Here is an 18,913-nt window from a genome sequence, read left to right on the forward strand (position 1 = left end):
CTATCTATCTATCTATCTATCTATCTATCTATCTATCTATCTATCTCTCTCTCTCTCTCTCTCTCTCTCTCTCTCTCTCTATCTATCTATCTACCTATCTATCTCCTATCTATCCATCCCATATCTATCTATCTATCTATCTATCTATCTATCTATCTATCTATCTATCTATCTATCTATCTATCTATCTATCTATCCAGTATATAGACCAGAATATGACTTTATCTCTCTCAATCTTACACTATTTTAGACTTTCCGTGGGTTATACCGCTGTTTTTTACACTGTTAAAGGGGCTGGTTCCTTCTTCTTATCTGAAATAATCCCTTTTTGAAGAATTAGATCCATTTAGTGAAAATTGACTGTTCTCTGTGGATTCGGCCCTGGGCCTAGGGGGGGTTCCTTTCTCCATGTTCCCCTAGCTGGGAAATCACAGTGTTGTATCATAGAATCAGCTATTGATTTCTCTTCGCTTCCCTGTTTCTTGCTTTGCTTCTTCTCTGTCTATTTAGCTGCTTTATGCCACAGGCGCAAACGCTTTTTTTTTTTTTTTTTTTATGGTTAACTCTTTGTGATCCGCTCGCTGGTTTGAAGGTTAATTGAACATGTTCTATGGATTCTTTGTGAGGATAAAATGTAGATAAATGCAGCCACAAAGTAACAAGTACAAACCATCTATGTGACCAGAGACGAAGCCTAGAACCAATTACATTCCCAGCAATTGGGAAAATGAATTGCAGCTTTTACCTTCTTAAACTAGAAAAACGTTCCTCAAATTCCCTGAAATAGCGCCACTAATGGCTACAGCTGGTATTGCATCTCGGATACATTTATTTAAAGGGGAATCTCACAGTAATAATATTTTTTCCCTATCCACATCTACCAACGATAGGGGACTCTATAGTCTTCTGTGTGCAATGTCTATGTCTAGAATACCCATCCTCTACCTTAAAGGGGTTCGGAGGACTTCAAAAAAACATGGCTGCTATCTTCTACTTAGGAAGTGACGACATGTCCGTTGGTCACATGGCCATTCTGAAGCTCAATCCCATTCCTTTTAATAGGGCACTGCATCGTGACCAGCGGACATGATGTCACTTGACCAACAGCCATGTTTTCTAAGATATGCCCAATGGAGAGGGGAGGATGGGAGGAGATAAGCGGTGACATCATCTGTTGTCAGTAGAAGATGTAATGATGGCTTCTAATGTGTTATCTATCTTCTATTTTAAATAGTCTTTGATATACATGAGATACCTGCTGCAAAGAAAATTCCTACAGAATTGGCAAGTGTCAGTTTATTATTAGGCTTAGTGGTCAAAATGAATATTGCATGATAAAATATGTTTTTAATTATGATATATTTCTGTTACATTCTGGTCTATTGGTGCCTCTGTACTACCTATAGCTAAGTATACAAGACCACTATGTTATCTACTTTAGTCCTTACCCCGAGGGCCCTTCTTCCACATAAGAAGACGCAAATATTATAAAGGGTAGGTGGGGCCATGGTACAGATTTTGCTCATGGGTTCGGGGGCTTCAGTTGAGACTCTAGCATTGTAGTATGGGTGTGTATGAGATCTGTATGGCCGTGTATGTGTATCGGCCCTCTGTTCCCACTAGTCTCAGACTCGAAGGCAGAAAATCGCAGGTTGTGCCGGATATTGTGTCATTCTCCCGGGCACATAACTTCAGAGCTGATCATTCATTTTCATGAGTAAAAACCTTCCACCTTGTACAGGTCCATCTTCTCAGGTCACATCTTACACCATTACCCTGAATGGCGACTTTCTGTAACATCTAATTCATTGCAGCTCTTACACTTCTGACTTATTATTCTCATCTTTAATGCGTCTTAATCACTTTCCGCCTTCTCTGCAGCCGCCGTCTACTCAATGTCCCTTCATATAATTCTAGACATGTCACAATACAGGCAGCAACAAACATTACAAGAAATGACAACGGAGCTGGAAATTGCAATATTACCATTACAATACATGATGTCATAGTGTTAGTGTATGCTGCCAAAAACATGGTAACATTACTGCAGAACTGGCGCTACAGCGGTACACAGGTTGTGTATGATAGTGTAGTTCTGTCAGATTTATTTCACTGAAGTTTATTATCCCTGTACTGTGACATCACTGTGTGTATTATCTCTGTACTGTGACATCACTGTGTGTATTATCCTGTACTGTGACATCACTGTGTCTATTATCCTGTACTGTGACATCACTGTGTGTATTATCTCTTTACTGTGACATCACTGTGTGTATTATCCCTGTACTGTGACATCACTGTGTGTATTATCTCTGTACTGTGACATCACTGTGTGTATTATCTCTTTACTGTGACATCACTGTGTGTATTAACCCTGTACTGTGACATCACTGTGTGTATTATCCTGTACTGTGACATCACTGTGTGTATTATCCCTGTACTGTGACATCACTGTGTGTATTATCTCTGTACTGTGACATCACTGTGTGTATTATCCCTGTACTGTGACATCACTGTGTGTATTATCTCTGTACTGTGACATCACTGTGTGTATTATCTCTTTACTGTGACATCACTGTGTGTATTATCTCTGTACTGTGACATCACTGTGTGTATTATCTCTTTACTGTGACATCACTGTGTGTATTATCTCTGTACTGTGACATCACTGTGTCTATTATCCTGTACTGTGACATCACTGTGTGTATTATCCTGTACTGTGACATCACTGTGTGTATTATCTCTGTACTGTGACATCACTGTGTGTATTATCTCTTTACTGTGACATCACTGTGTGTATTATCCCTGTACTGTGACATCACTGTGTGTATTATCCTGTACTGTGACATCACTGTGTGTATTATCCTCTACTGTGACATCACTGTGTGTATTATCCCTGTACTGTGACATCACTGTGTGTATTATCTCTGTACTGTGACATCACTGTGTGTATTATCTCTGTACTGTGACATCACTGTGTGTATTATCCTCTACTGTGACATCACTGTGTGTATTATCCTGTACTGTCACATCACTGTGTGTATTATCCATGTACTGTGACATCACTGTGTGTATTATCTCTGTACTGTGACATCACTGTGTGTATTATCTCTGTACTGTGACATCACTGTGTGAATTATCCCTGTACTGTGACTTCACTGTGTGTATTATCTCTGTACTGTCACATCACTGTGTGTATTATCTCTGTACTGTGACATCACTGTGTGTATTATCCCTGTACTGTGACATCACTGTGTGTATTATCCCTGTACTGTGACATCACTGTGTGTATTATCTCTGTACTGTGACATCACTGTGTGTATTATCTCTGTACTGTGACATCACTGTGTGTATTATCTCTGTACTGTCACATCACTGTGTGTATTATCTCTGTACTGTGACATCACTGTGTGTATTATCCTGTACTGTCACATCACTGTGTGTATTATCCCTGTACTGTGACATCACTGTGTGTATTATCTCTGTACTGTGACATCACTGTGTGAGTTATCCCTGTACTGTGACTTCACTGTGTGTATTATCTCTGTACTGTGACATCACTGTGTGTATTATCCCTGTACTGTGACATCACTGTGTGTATTATCCCTGTACTGTGACATCACTGTGTGTATTATCTCTGTACTGTGACATCACTGTGTGTATTATCTCTTTACTGTGACATCACTGTGTGTATTATCTCTGTACTGTGACATCACTGTGTGTATTATCTCTTTACTGTGACATCACTGTGTGTATTATCTCTGTACTGTGACACCACTGTGTGTATTATCTCTGTACTGTGACATCACTGTGTGTATTATCTCTGTACTGTGACATCACTGTGTGTATTATCTCTGTACTGTCACATCACTGTGTGTATTATCTCTGTACTGTGACATCACTGTGTGTATTATCCTGTACTGTCACATCACTGTGTGTATTATCCCTGTACTGTGACATCACTGTGTGTATTATCTCTGTACTGTGACATCACTGTGTGAGTTATCCCTGTACTGTGACTTCACTGTGTGTATTATCTCTGTACTGTGACATCACTGTGTGTATTATCCCTGTACTGTGACATCACTGTGTGTATTATCCCTGTACTGTGACATCACTGTGTGTATTATCTCTGTACTGTGACATCACTGTGTGTATTATCTCTTTACTGTGACATCACTGTGTGTATTATCTCTGTACTGTGACATCACTGTGTGTATTATCTCTTTACTGTGACATCACTGTGTGTATTATCTCTGTACTGTGACACCACTGTGTGTATTATCTCTGTACTGTGACATCACTGTGTGTATTATCTCTGTACTGTGACACCACTGTGTGTATTATCTCTGTACTGTGACATCACTGTGTGTATTATCCTGTACTGTGACATCACTGTGTGTATTATCCTGTACTGTGACATCACTGTGTGTATTATCTCTGTACTGTGACATCACTGTGTGTATTATCCTGTACTGTGACATCACTGTGTGTATTATCCTGTACTGTGACATCACTGTGTGTATTATCCCTGTACTGTGACATCACTGTGTGTATTATCTCTGTACTGTGACATCACTGTGTGTATTATCCTGTACTGCGACATCACTGTGTGTATTATCCTGTACTGTGACATCACTGTGTGTATTATCTCTGTACTGTGACATCACTGTGTGTATTATCCCTGTACTGTGACATCACTGTGTGTATTATCCTGTACTGTGACATCACTGTGTGTATTATCCCTGTACTGTGACATCACTGTGTGTATTATCCTGTACTGTGACATCACTGTGTGTATTATCCCTGTACTGTGACATCACTGTGTGTATTATCCCTGTACTGTGACATCACTGTGTGTATTATCCTGTACTGTGACATCACTGTGTGTATTATCCCTGTACTTTGACATCACTGTGTGTATTATCTCTGTACTTTGACATCACTGTGTGTATTATCCTGTACTGTGACATCACTGTGTGTATTATCCTGTACTGTGACATCACTGTGTGTATTATCCCTGTACTGTGACATCACTGTGTGTATTATCCCTGTACTGTGACATCACTGTGTGTATTATCCCTTTACTGTGACATCACTGTGTGTATTATCTCTGTACTGTGACATCACTGTGTGTATTATACCTGTACTGTGACATCACTGTGTGTATTATCTCTGTACTTTGACATCACTGTGTGTATTATCCTGTACTGTGACATCACTGTGTGTATTATCTCTGTACTGTGACATCACTGTGTGTATTATCCCTGTACTTTGACATCACTGTGTGTATTATCCTGTACTGTGACATCACTGTGTGTATTATCCTGTACTGTGACATCACTGTGTGTATTATCCTGTACTGTGACATCACTGTGTGTATTATCCTGTACTGTGACATCACTGTGTGTATTATCCCTGTACTGTGACATAACTGTGTGTATTATCCCTGTACTGTGACATCACTGTGTGTATTATCCTGTATTGTGACATCACTGTGTGTATTATCTCTGTACTGTGACATCACTGTGTGTATTATCCCTGTACTGTGACATCACTGTGTGTATTATCTCTGTACTGTGACATCACTGTGTGTATTATCCCTGTACTGTGACATCACTGTGTGTATTATCCCTGTACTGTGACATCACTGTGTGTATTATCTCTGTACTGTGACATCACTGTGTGTATTATCCCTGTACTGTGACATCACTGTGTGTATTATCTCTGTACTGTGACATCACTGTGTGTATTATCTCTGTACTGTGACATCACTGTGTGTATTATCTCTGTACTGTGACATCACTGTGTGTATTATCCTGTACTGTGACATCACTGTGTGTATTATCCTGTACTGTGACATCACTGTGTGTATTATCTCTGTACTGTGATAACAGACCTTTGGAAGTGAATTTATTTGTGCTGCATTACCAGACTCGGCCTTTAGTCACGAGTGGTGCTATTTCCTAATCTTAGATAACCCCTCTATAACTCCCTGACAATATCACTGAGCTTGGCATTCTGTACAGATAACTTGCTATAATTACCTCTTCACAATTCTGGCTTTTGTTAGCGGTGCCGGCCTCGTGGCAGTCACACGGCTGGCATACGTCAATGGCAGATGGGTCGGCCTCAAATTTCCGGTAAAATGAAATCTTGCAAACTTCACAGTTTCTCCCTGAAAGAGACATAGAGAGCACATTTAGTCCTGAAATGTAGTAAAGCGATGTGCAGGAGGCTGCGACCATATTCCTCGGAGAGGAGGATAATTTTCTGAGTGTCCATTTTCATGCCCCTTTCATCTCTACCTGCCAATGTAGTGATCCGGAGCATATGAAGCCGTGAACCTGTTTCAGGCCGTGTTTTACTTCATTTAACTTCCATCTGTTATACAAACCCAAACTGGTGTCTCAGGAAAGATCTGCACATAGGGGCAATTCTAGAGTGTAAACAGCGCGAGTCCATGCTGGCATTTTTTTTTTCCTTCCCCCAAAAATTAATTTGCAGAAGAGTAAAAAAAAGAAACAACTACAAGGTTATAATATCCATAATATCGTATACTAGAATATAGACAGCGTATCAAAGACAAGATGAAGTGACTTGTTAAAGGGAGCATCTCCAAAATCAGCATATCACCCCAGCCCCGCAGATAGATAGGTTAGTGTCACCAGAGCCAGCATATCACCCCAGCCCTGCAGATAGATAGGTTACTGTCACCAGACCCAGCATATCACCCCAGCCCTGCAGATAGATAGGTTAGTGTCACCAGACCCAGTATATCACCCCAGCCCTGCAGATAGATAGGTTACTGTCACCAGAACCAGCATATCACCCCAGCCCTGCAGATAGATAGGTTAGTGTCACCAGAACCAGCATATCACCCCAGCCCTGCAGATAGATAGGTTAGTGTCACCAGACCCAGTATATCACCCCAGCCCTGCAGATAGATAGGTTACTGTCACCAGAACCAGCATATCACCCCAGCCCTGCAGATAGATAGGTTAGTGTCACCAGACCCAGTATATCACCCCAGCCCTGCAGATAGATAGGTTAGTGTCACCAGAACCAGCATATCACCCCAGCCCTGCAGATAGATAGGTTAGTGTCACCACACCCAGCATATCACCCCAGCCCTGCAGATAGATAGGTTACTGTCACCAGAAACAGCATATCACCCCAGCCCTGCAGATAGATAGGTTACTGTCACCAGAACCAGCATATCACCCCAGCCCTGCAGATAGATAGGTTACTGTCACCAGAACCAGCATATCACCCCAGCCCTGCAGATAGATAGGTTACTGTCACCAGAACCAGCATATCACCCCAGCCCTGCAGATAGATAGGTTAGTGTCACCAGACCCAGTATATCACCCCAGTCCTGCAGATAGATAGGTTACTGTCACCAGAATCAGCATATCACCCCAGCCCTGCAGATAGATAGGTTAGTGTCACCAGAACCAGCATATCACCCCAGCCCTGCAGATAGATAGGTTAGTGTCACCAGAACCAGCATATCACCCCAGCCCTGCAGATAGATAGGTTACTGTCACCAGAACCAGCATATCACCCCAGCCCTGCAGATAGATAGGTTACTGTCACCAGAACCAGCATATTACCCCAGCCCTGCAGATAGATAGGTTAGTGTCATCAGAATCAGCATATCACCCCAGCCCTGCAGATAGATAGGTTACTGTCACCAGAACCAGCATATCACCCCAACCCTGCAGATAGATAGGTTAGTGTCACCAGAACCAACATATCACCCCAGCCCTGCAGATAGATAGGTTAGTGTCACCAGACCCAGTATATCACCCCAGCCCTGCAGATAGATAGGTTAGTGTCACCAGAGCCAGCATATCACCCCAGCCCTGCAGATAGATAGGTTACTGTCACCAGAACCAGCATATCACCCCAGCCCTGCAGATAGATAGGTTACTGTCACCAGAACCAGCATATCACCCCAGCCCTGCAGATAGATAGGTTAGTGTCACCAGACCCAGTATATCACCCCAGTCCTGCAGATAGATAGGTTACTGTCACCAGAATCAGCATATCACCCCAGCCCTGCAGATAGATAGGTTAGTGTCACCAGAACCAGCATATCACCCCAGCCCTGCAGATAGATAGGTTAGTGTCACCAGAACCAGCATATCACCCCAGCCCTGCAGATAGATAGGTTACTGTCACCAGAACCAGCATATCACCCCAGCCCTGCAGATAGATAGGTTACTGTCACCAGAACCAGCATATTACCCCAGCCCTGCAGATAGATAGGTTAGTGTCATCAGAATCAGCATATCACCCCAGCCCTGCAGATAGATAGGTTACTGTCACCAGAACCAGCATATCACCCCAACCCTGCAGATAGATAGGTTAGTGTCACCAGAACCAACATATCACCCCAGCCCTGCAGATAGATAGGTTACTGTCACCAGAACCAGCATATCACCCCAGCCCTGCAGATAGATAGGTTACTGTCACCAGAACCAACATATCACCCCAGCCCTGCAGATAGATAGGTTACTGTCACCAGAACCAACATATCACCCCAGCCCTGCAGATAGATAGGTTACTGTCACCAGACCCAGCATATCACCCCAGTCCTGCAGATAGATAGGTTAGTGTCACCAGAACCAGCATATCACCCCAGCCCTGCAGATAGATAGGTTAGTGTCACCAGAACCAACATATCACCCCAGCCCTGCAGATAGATAGGTTACTGTCACCAGAACCAGCATATCACCCCAGCCCTGCAGATAGATAGGTTACTGTCACCAGAACCAACATATCACCCCAGCCCTGCAGATAGATAGGTTACTGTCACCAGAACCAACATATCACCCCAGCCCTGCAGATAGATAGGTTACTGTCACCAGAACCAGCATATCACCCCAGTCCTGCAGATAGATAGGTTAGTGTCACCAGAACCAGCATATCACCCCAGCCCTGCAGATAGATAGGTTACTGTCGCCAGACCTAGCATATCACCCCAGCCCTGCAGATAGATAGGTTAGTGTCACCAGAACCAGCATATCACCCCAGCCCTGCAGATAGATAGGTTACTGTCACCAGAACCAACATATCACCCCAGCCCTGCAGATAGATAGGTTACTGTCACCAGAACCAGCATATCACCCCAGTCCTGCAGATAGATAGGTTAGTGTCACCAGAACCAGCATATCACCCCAGCCCTGCAGATAGATAGGTTACTGTCGCCAGACCTAGCATATCACCCCAGCCCGGGTTGCACACTCCACTTCGGATTAGGCCCAAATGAATGGGCCTAGTCGGGAGGAGGGAGTGGCTTCAGGCGGATGTCGCAAGGCAAATCCGACTGAAAGAATGAGCGTCTTGCTTCTTTTTACGGGAGCCAGAACAAATCGGCTCCCGGAAAAAAGAACTAACCGGTTCCCATTGATTTCAATGGGAGCCATGTTTTTGGTCAGGATTTTGAGGCAGATACAGCCTCAAAATCCTGACCAAAAAATTCTGTGTTAACTTAGCCTTAGAGGGGCAGAGGGAAACCAAGGTGAAGGAGATAGGTGCGGTAGAAATAGGATAGGACAGTGTTCAGACCAGGCAAAAAAAATCTTAAGCAAGAATCAAAGCTGAACACACCTGCACCATAGTGTGTGAGCAGAAGGCGCACAAGTTCGAACAATTCTCCCTTTAAAGGGGCTCTATCAGCAAAATCATGCTGCTAGAGCCCCACATATGCGTGCATAGCCTTTAAAAAGGCTATTCAGGCACCGCTAAAGTTATATTAAACTACCCCCCCTGTTTTAAAAAAAATAACCTAAAAAAGAATGTGATCTACTTACCGAACGTGCACCCTGGGCGGGCATTCAGGGTGTGTCTTCATCTTCATCCCCGCCTCTTCTTCCTCCGGTCCTGTCTTCCTCCAGTGCTCGCGAACGGACAGTGATAGCCGGGGCGCATGCGCAGTAGCCGTAGTAGAAGCCGCATGCTATTGCGCATGCGCCCAGGCCTTTTTTCATATCAGTGTCCGCGAACGAGCGCTGGAAGAAGACGGGACCGGAGGAAGAAGAGGCGGGGAAGAAGATGAAGGAACACCCTGAATTCCCGCCCAGCGTGCACGATCCGTAAGTAGAGCACATTCTTTTTTAGGTTATTTTTTATAAAACGGGGGGTGGGGGGGGGTTTAATATAACTTTACCGATGCCTGAATAGCCTTTTTAAAGGCTATGCATGCATATGTGGGGCTCTAGCAGCATGATTTTGCTGATGGAGCACCTTTAAAGAAGTTCTCCAGGAATCATAAGGCACAGGGGCAGCCAGGAAGGGTGTAGAACAATAACAATAATAATAATAATTTTAGAAAATCACACTTTTCTATCCCTAGCACTCCATGGTACAATTTTTGTCACCTTTCCTTCCTATGTTGGGTCTCACCGGGTCGAAAAATGGAGACTGTGACGTGATTGCTAATTATTGGCCTTAGTGGTCACCGGTGAGGGATTAGTAACGTCACTCGGATACATCATTGGTTCCTCACCAGTCACTACAAAGGTCTGTGATTGTCCTCAGCACTCATGTGAACCTCTCCACTTTCTGACATGGGAGGAGGTCCCGGGATAGGTCCATGTGACTTTTTTAAAAAATTTTTACACTCACCCCATTGCCTGTGAGATTCCTGTGATGGAGAACCCCTTTAATCTTTGCAAATATATTCTTTCACAACAGCTCTTCTACTGGTGATACTGTAACAGTGAACACATTACCTGCAGTGTTGTGCAAACAGTTGTCACACACCCCTCCACCTCCTCGGTCATGGTCGTGAGGGTGCGGGTCTAGACTTGCGTTATAGTGGCAGCTGGATGAATGGTCGTTGCACCGACACGGTACGCAGTTGTAAGCATTCACATGGTCACCTTGTCGAAATGGCTTGTTGTTATAGAGGGGCAAGCAGCGATCACACTGGAGACAAAAAATAGGAGGAAAAAAAAGGAAATTCAGAGTCGTAGTTCCAGTCCCACGTTCATGTACAATTTATAAGCTTATCAGCTTGTTTTCATGTGATAATTTTGGAAAATATGGATTAACCAATTCTCACTCTTAGGAACAATTTAGTCACTGAACGAAATTGCCTGAGGCTCTTTATCCTTTTGAAAAATAGGGATTTATACCCTCCTATGTGCTGCACAATGACTTCGGTGGGTCACAGTAAGCACGCTCATACATATTCATGTGACCCTGTCCGTCTGTTGGCATCGCTTTTCTTTGAAGTTTGACCCCAGTAGATGCCTTCTTCTACCAAGAGGCTTCCCCGTAATGGCACAATAAATATTGTTCCACTTAAAGGGCTTAATTTTTAAGTTAAAGCTGTTAGCACGGCTAACTAAAAGTAATACACCAGCAGTAAAATGGACTAACTACAGCAAATGTACCATAAATCAAACCATGCCTGAATTTCCCTCCAGGGCAATCCCCCGAGGCATAGAAGCTTGCGGAAATTTGCATAAAAATGCAGTGTATACTTAGTGGCAAAAGTTAACGAAAAAAAAAAAAGAAGCAATGTCAGAGCGGACGGGGATTCTTGAAGATTCCGAGACTTCCATTAAAATTTACTGTAATTTGGAGCAAGAAACAAGAGGATAAATGGGATTTATAGGGCTGGGATCTTCATATCTGAGGAGGATTGGGCCGAATAGTTGGGAACGTCATAGGTTAGTCATTCGTATTAGGTGTTTTTAATTGTCGATGCGGACTTCAATGTGAGCAAGGCAATATAAAGAGATCAGCCAGAACATTAAAACTAACTGTGTAATATTGTGTTAGGTTAGCCTTGTGCCAAAAAAAAAGCTTTGATTCATCAAGGTATGGTAGAGTATAGAAGCCACAAGACCTCCGACGGTGTCCTGTGGTATGGTATCCGGAACCAAGACATGAGAAGAAGGTCCTTTCCACTTATACTCATAACCATGATATTCACCTGTCTAATAGGGATCGGAAAAGATCGGATTACGATCGGCGATTGAGTAAATTTCACTGGAATTCCGATTCCCATCTTTTCCAGCGGGATCGAGGTTCTAGGTTATCTCAAGATTGGCTCAACCCTATTCATGTATATATCATTAACAGAGTTGGGCGATCAGGATCGGGAAAGATCGGATCCCGATCGGCGATCGAGCAAATTTCGGAATCGGCCGGAAAATGATCGAAAGTCAGATTTTAAAAACAATCCTGAAATCTCAAGATCGGCTCAACCCTACTATCTAATGTTGTATGAGTGAACCGGTTCGTAATGAGCAGGGTGTGTTAAGAATTTTCCAAAAACTTTGAGTTCAGCTGAACTTGAAATTTTTGGATTTGATCACCCAAGACCACTATTATACTCAGAGGTCTTGCCTACCCCAAAGTATAATAAACAGAGGCCTAGGAGATGTAAGTAATTATACCAAAAAGTCTTATCCACTTTTCCTGGGGTTTGTTGAGGATTCTCCTTTTCCTCTTTGGGTCTCTTCTGGCCTCCAAAATTACATTAGTTGCACTGGGGAACTATCATCGGTCCAGAGGACACATTGGGCGCACCAACAGCATGATGCAAGCTTCGTGACCTGTAGTCATCATAAGCATTGTGATTGGGACTCAGAAGGCGGGAAGAGGCCTGAAAAGGATGCAGAGCCACAGTAGACACCACTTAAGAACCAAGAAGAGATGAGTAGGATGGTTTGTTATTTTTAAGCCCCTCCCAGGGGCCAATGGTCCCATGGTAGTAGTTACAGGGGGTACAGAGGCAGTTATCACTACCAGGCCCTGGAGCCTCAAGAGACCCAATGGCCTCCATACAACATTAAAAGACACTAGCATTATAGATGGAACATGGTAAGTTGGCATCCTCTTCAGGCTTCTTCCAGTCTCTTCATGCTGTTAGGAGTAGGGCCAGAGCCTCTGCACCGATGTGCAAGGGTTGCCGGTCTCCTCCTGAGCCAGATGGGGGACTTCCGGTTTATGGGCTAGCGGTGGGCTGGAGCCTATTTAAGGATGGCTCTGGCTCCGGACCACCACTGGCCATTCAGTGTTCTCCTGTTAGTTCCTGATAGTAAGCGTTATCCTGTGTCTGATTGCTTGGTTTTACTGACCCTTTACCTTGACCTCTGACTCTGCCTTTTTGCCTCCTGATTGTGTACTGTGCCTGCTCCTGTTTATGACCCCGGCTTGCCTGTAGACCTCCGCTACCTGTATCCGTTTTTTTTACTGCTCTACTGCTCCTGTTATGGACTCGGCCTGCCTGACCTTCCCTTTGAAATACCCTCTGCCCTCTTGTTGATGACCCGGACTGAACGACTACGCTTGACTCCCTGTTGACCACCCGCTGCTGCCCTCTAGTTCCTTGGACCTGCTCCTCACCCTGAAGATCTGCTGGTAAGGGTTCCCAGTTTCTGTGATTTATAGTGCGCTGTGTGTTTGGCGTTTCCCAACCCGTACCGCTCTCCATATCACATGCGTCTTCCTCACAAACATTTGTTGAAACGAATCTGGTGAGGTTCACCCATCCCTAGACCAAATCTGACAGCAGATTGGAGTGAATCTGACTCAAAACAAAAATCTCAAGAAATTTGCTCTACTCTAATAGCTGAGGCAAGTAAGGTGAAGCAGACACAAGTCTTACTTTCTTGCTTTCTTCTTGATCCAATGAAGTCTATGTCCTCAAATGGGAAAAGTGGATATTGGCTCACTCCTAACACAACCTCATTAAATAATAACATACAGATATTTGATATTTCTATCAAATTAGCAGCATCAGGACTTGTTTTTTGCAAGATGGGTTATATTTTTTCCTCACTATTTTCCGTATTGTTATAATGTATTGTTTGACTTCTATTTTTTTTTTTTTTTTTTGGGGGGGGGGTATTCAGAATATTGATAGGCCACCAATACCAGATTGATCTGTCCCCTACACTTGGCCTATATACTTGATCATCAATATCAAAGTCCCAGAAAACCCTTTTAGGCTAAGGCCACATGTTTTTCATGTAAGTCTATGGGGAAAATTCAGATTTTTTTTTTCACTTTCACATTTACAGTTACATTTTCCCCCCAGAATATTTGGATGAGTACACACAAAATCTCATTCGGCTCTAGGGTACTGTACTAGGCAGAATTTTATTCGGCTGTGTTTCTACAACAGCCAAAAGTGTTCATTTCTGAACTGTGGAGTATTAGGCTAAATATGTATGTTATGTCAATTTTAGCTGCAGAAACCTGAGCGGTTTCCTATAGATTTAGGGTAGAAAGAAAAAATCTGCAAAAATATAATAAAAAATGCTGAGTAAAAAAAAATTTTTTGAAGCTTTATTTAGCTGTGGCTCGCTACATAACCTTTAAGGGGTTTTGTAGGATTTTTTTTTTAATGGACTGCCCTTAGGGTAAGTGCACATGGTTTTTTTTGGTCAAAATCATGACCAAAAAGACAGCTCCCATTGAAATCAGTGGGAGCTGGTCAGGTCTTTTTTCCGGAAGCCATTTCTTCGCGGCTACCCGTCTTTTGGTCCAGAAACTGAGGCAACCTCCACCTAAGTTTGCAAACCAAAAAACCCTGTGTGCACTCAGTCTTAGGATAGCTAATAAATGTCTGATTGGTGGGGCGTCGATAACTGATCCTCACATGGATCAAGTGTTTGGGGCTGGCCCTTACTACAGTATATGGAGCCAGAAGTATAGTGGTTGGGCATTGTTAGGACGGGTTCACACAGGGTATTTTGGGCTGGATTTTGACGCGGAATTTCCTTTTTCTATGAGCGATTTGTTCCTGCTCATGGAAAAAAAAAGCGACATGCTCTTTCTTCCGGTGGATTCGCTCCGCGACACCTCCCTCCCGACTAGGCCCATTCATTTAGGCCTAATCCGGAGCAGAATGCCGCGACTGGATACCGATGCACTGCATCGGCATCCAGGCACAGCTAGCCATTTTTTGTTCCAGAATCTGAGGCGGCCTCCGCGTCAAATTCTGGACCAAAAAACCCCTTCTGAACCTGGCCTTACTGCATCTCAGATATCATTGGCGCCAGCTTCTGATCAAAAACTAATGACCGATCCTAAGAATAGGTCATTAAAAAAAAAAATCCAGAACAACTTCTTTAACTGTTACATTAAAATTATTATTTCATATATTTTTTTTAAGCATAAAGAAAAGAACCCTACCGTAGAAAATTTCCGAAAAAAATTCTGAAAAAAATGATAATAACAATACTTTATTTTTTCAAAAAATAAAAATTAATACACTACATTGTTTTTTTTTCTGAAAGAAAATGATAAATAATTTATCATTTTTTTCTGGAAAATTAATGTAATGTTTTAATTATATTTTTTAATTTAGTGCAATGTATTATTATAACAATCTACATAATTTTTTTCAGAAAAAAAGATAAATAATTCTTTATAATGTTTATTTTTTTTAAGAAAACACATAAATAATACCCTATATTATTTTTTTCTTATATCTACAAGTTTTTATTTACTATTATACAATAATTCATGTTATTAATGATCAATCATTATTTGTTTTATTTATATATGTTTTGTATTATTTTATTAATTATTATTATTAATAAAAATTATTAGTTATTCATAAACCATCTTGCTTTTTTACAAAATATATAAATAATAGTCAACATTATTTTTTTCCCGAAAACATAGAAATGATACGGTACCCTATGTTATATATATATATATATATATATATATATATATATATATATATATATATATATATTTTTTTTTTTTTTTTGAATTATACAATAATTCATGTTCTTATTAAAATTATTTAAAAAATTTATAAATTGACCATCTTGATTGGTTACAAAATATATAATTAAAACAATGATAAATAATAGTCAACATAATTTTTTTTTTTCCAGAAAAAATATAAATACTGCACCCTATATTATTTTTTTATATATATATATACACATTTTTATTTACGATAATTCATGTTATTAAAAAATATATATTTTTTTAAATAAACAATCTTGCGTGATTAAAAAAAAAATTAAATTCAAAATTAAAATTTCTAATTAAAAAATGATATAGATACATATTACAGAAATTACAGTAGAGTATCCTCTAATAAATGACACTTTAGTCCGGCCACTGATAGCAGATCTATGAATGTCACGCACTTTCCTAATTTTCTCGAAACCCCCTACACATCTGTGGTCAGCCGTAATGAATCAGTGCTCACTTTTTCTGTTGGGAAATATAGCTCAATATACTCTGTCGGAATCATTTCTGTTTTTTATTGCCTATCCAGTAATGAGCCAGACTTTCTTAAGATCTTTGAACTGAATACATTAAAACTTGCATGAAACTATCAGGGCAATCAAAAAATACTAAAATGTTCCCATTTGATGTACTAAAGAATAATATCAAAGGACAGTCGCAATGCCAGCAGGAATAACAAGTAGGGTAGAATGTTTAAAACATCACCATAGGAAAGTAGAAATAAATAATTGACATCTACCTCGGAAATAAGGTCAGGGAAATGAACGTTGTAGAGGGGCTCCGCTTGGCCCACACAGGGCTGACATATTCCTTAACGCTATCAATCTTAAGCACTGCAGGATTTTATCATCAGCGGTAATTTGAGTTGATTATGGCGTCAATGTCATGATAATGATATAGGTTCAGAGGATAATGAAAGAGTAATGGAGGCAAAGCGCTCCGACCATTACTTATGTGGTTACCTTGCTATAAAGCCGTGGTCACCTACAGATTTGGGGTTCATTCCAAAGTCTATAAACGGAGGTCGTTATAGTCGTCTCGAGAACTGAATAGGAATATTCAACAATAAAAAAAAGTTCACTTATTTTTTAGGACATTTTTTATTAAAAATTTTTTTAGTCTACCATAATTTCTTCTCAGGTCTTGGCTTCCTGTTCCTTAAAAACACACAGGAAATGACCACTCAGTGGTGACCTGCCTCTACTACCGATCAGATAGATAGCAGCATCGCAATGGGATCCGTGACGAAAGTAGGACTTTAAAAAAAAAATTCCATTAAAAAATATTGTATAGGCATTCTTTTTAATGGATTAAGAGCTAGGGTATTTTGGGCTATTAGGACTAGTCACTGTTTAGTCATTTTTAGTATATGAAAGACTACAACATTTTTACTGTATATACTCTAGTTTAAGCCGACCCGAATATAAGCCGACCCCCCTAATTTTACCACAAAAAACTGGGAAAACTTATTGACTCGAGTATAAGCTAAGGGGGGAAAATGCAGCAGCTACTGGAAAATTTCAAAAATTAAAATGGTCGGAGTTTTTGGTGCAGTAGGTGCTGGGGAAGGGGAGGGGGTGTTTTGGTTGTCTGTCTGCCCCTTCCCTGAGCTTGAGGACTGTTTTTTCTTTCCCCCACTTGGAATTCAGCCTGGCTGAATATAGGGTATCTGCAGTGCTCCTATTAACCCCTTCCCGATGGAACAGGAGCACTGCAGATCCCCTATATTCAGTAGACACAGGGATACCTAATGTGTATGTGTTTCACAGTAATTTTCTACTTTTATATGTATTCTAGAGAAAGGAGGGATTTACAACTTTTATTTTTTTATTTTTTCCTACTATTTTTTATGGGAGATTCTATACATTGATATTGCGGCAGGACATAGACCCCCATCCCCTAAAACAAAATTTTTTTTTTTTTTTTTGCTGACTCGAGTATAAGCCAAGGGGGGCTTTTTCAGTACAAAAACTGTGCTGAAAAATTCGGATTATACTCAAGTATATACGGTATTTATTGGGCTAGCCATATGGTTTTTTTTAATGTGATTTTTTAATTATTTTTCGAAATATTTTTTCGCTTCTTATAGACCTTTTACCCACGTAATTTGGAAAACTACTAAGAATAACTTAGACATACTAAAAAAATTTTTTTTTTTTAAATTTGTTGCACTATTCTAAAACTTTTTAGCCATATGTTGTTAGGAAAAAATACTAAGAAAAAATGATTTAGTATAGTCTAGTTTATTTTTTTTTTTTTGGAATCGCATAGTGTTACCCTAAAATAAACTTTCTATTTCTACTGGTAATATATAATTGATCTACACATGTCTTTTTCAGGAGAATTTTATCATTGCTTGAGTTCTAATGAATGATGAGAACAACGATTATTGTTGGGCCTTTCATGTTTTTTAGTTTTATTTGTACTTTTGTATGATTTGTCCCTCAAAGGTCAGAAAATACTTTCTATGTTATTTACCCCATAGTATTCCACTGTAACATGGACAGTCTAGCAGCTTTGGTTACTAGAAGGAACAGCCCCGTTATAGTGATTTTTGCCTTTGTTAGGGCTGAGCTGGGTTTAGTTAGACCCCGGAACAGTCTCATAGTATTGGTAACCAGGAACCTCAGGAACAATATTCCATCAATATACCTCATTGAGACCAGTCAGAGGGGCAATGGAAGATGACCTGGACAAGACATGTACTGCTTATCTAGACATAGCTTGAAGAACATGAAAGAGTTCAAGATGGCGACTCGGCCTCAAAAGTCCCTAGATCACAATTTGATTGGGCATCTGTGGGAAGTCTGATCTATGGAGGTTGAATCTCAGAATTTACAGAACTTACAGACCTTGCTGCTAATATCTTGGTGCCAGATACCACGGGACACCTTCAGAAGTCTTGTGGAGTCCATGTCTTGATGGATCAGTTTTGCTTTGTTGGCAAGATGGAGACCTACTTGTTCAATACGAACCTTAAGGATGTTTACTATACTTTGGCTTCTCTTCAGACCCCAAAGTATAAAAAGTGGTGGCCATGGGGAAGTGTGAATAAATAAAAAAAAACACTGATCAGGTATTTGTTCCGAAGGGTCTTCATGCCTCTTCTTGTTTCTTTTGTGATGTAATGGGGAACTACTGAGGATTGTGATGGGCTTCAGCAGTCACG

The 18,913-nt window shown here is 41.0% G+C and overlaps 1 protein-coding gene across 1 annotated transcript in view; it reads right to left on the minus strand.

Moving 5' to 3' along the window:
* Positions 1-18,913, minus strand: part of USH2A (usherin) — a 514,207-nt gene that overhangs the window by 438,954 nt on the left and 56,340 nt on the right. Inside the window, exons 10-11 of the mRNA XM_075267084.1 lie at positions 10,743-10,938; positions 6,048-6,178 (exon numbers count right to left, since the gene is read on the minus strand). Coding sequence (XP_075123185.1) covers positions 6,048-6,178; positions 10,743-10,938 — 327 coding nt within the window. The remainder of the gene's footprint in view (positions 1-6,047; positions 6,179-10,742; positions 10,939-18,913) is intronic.

The sequence above is a fragment of the Leptodactylus fuscus genome, chromosome 3 (assembly GCF_031893055.1).
Source record: "Leptodactylus fuscus isolate aLepFus1 chromosome 3, aLepFus1.hap2, whole genome shotgun sequence".
NCBI classification, from domain to species: Eukaryota; Metazoa; Chordata; class Amphibia; order Anura; family Leptodactylidae; genus Leptodactylus; species Leptodactylus fuscus.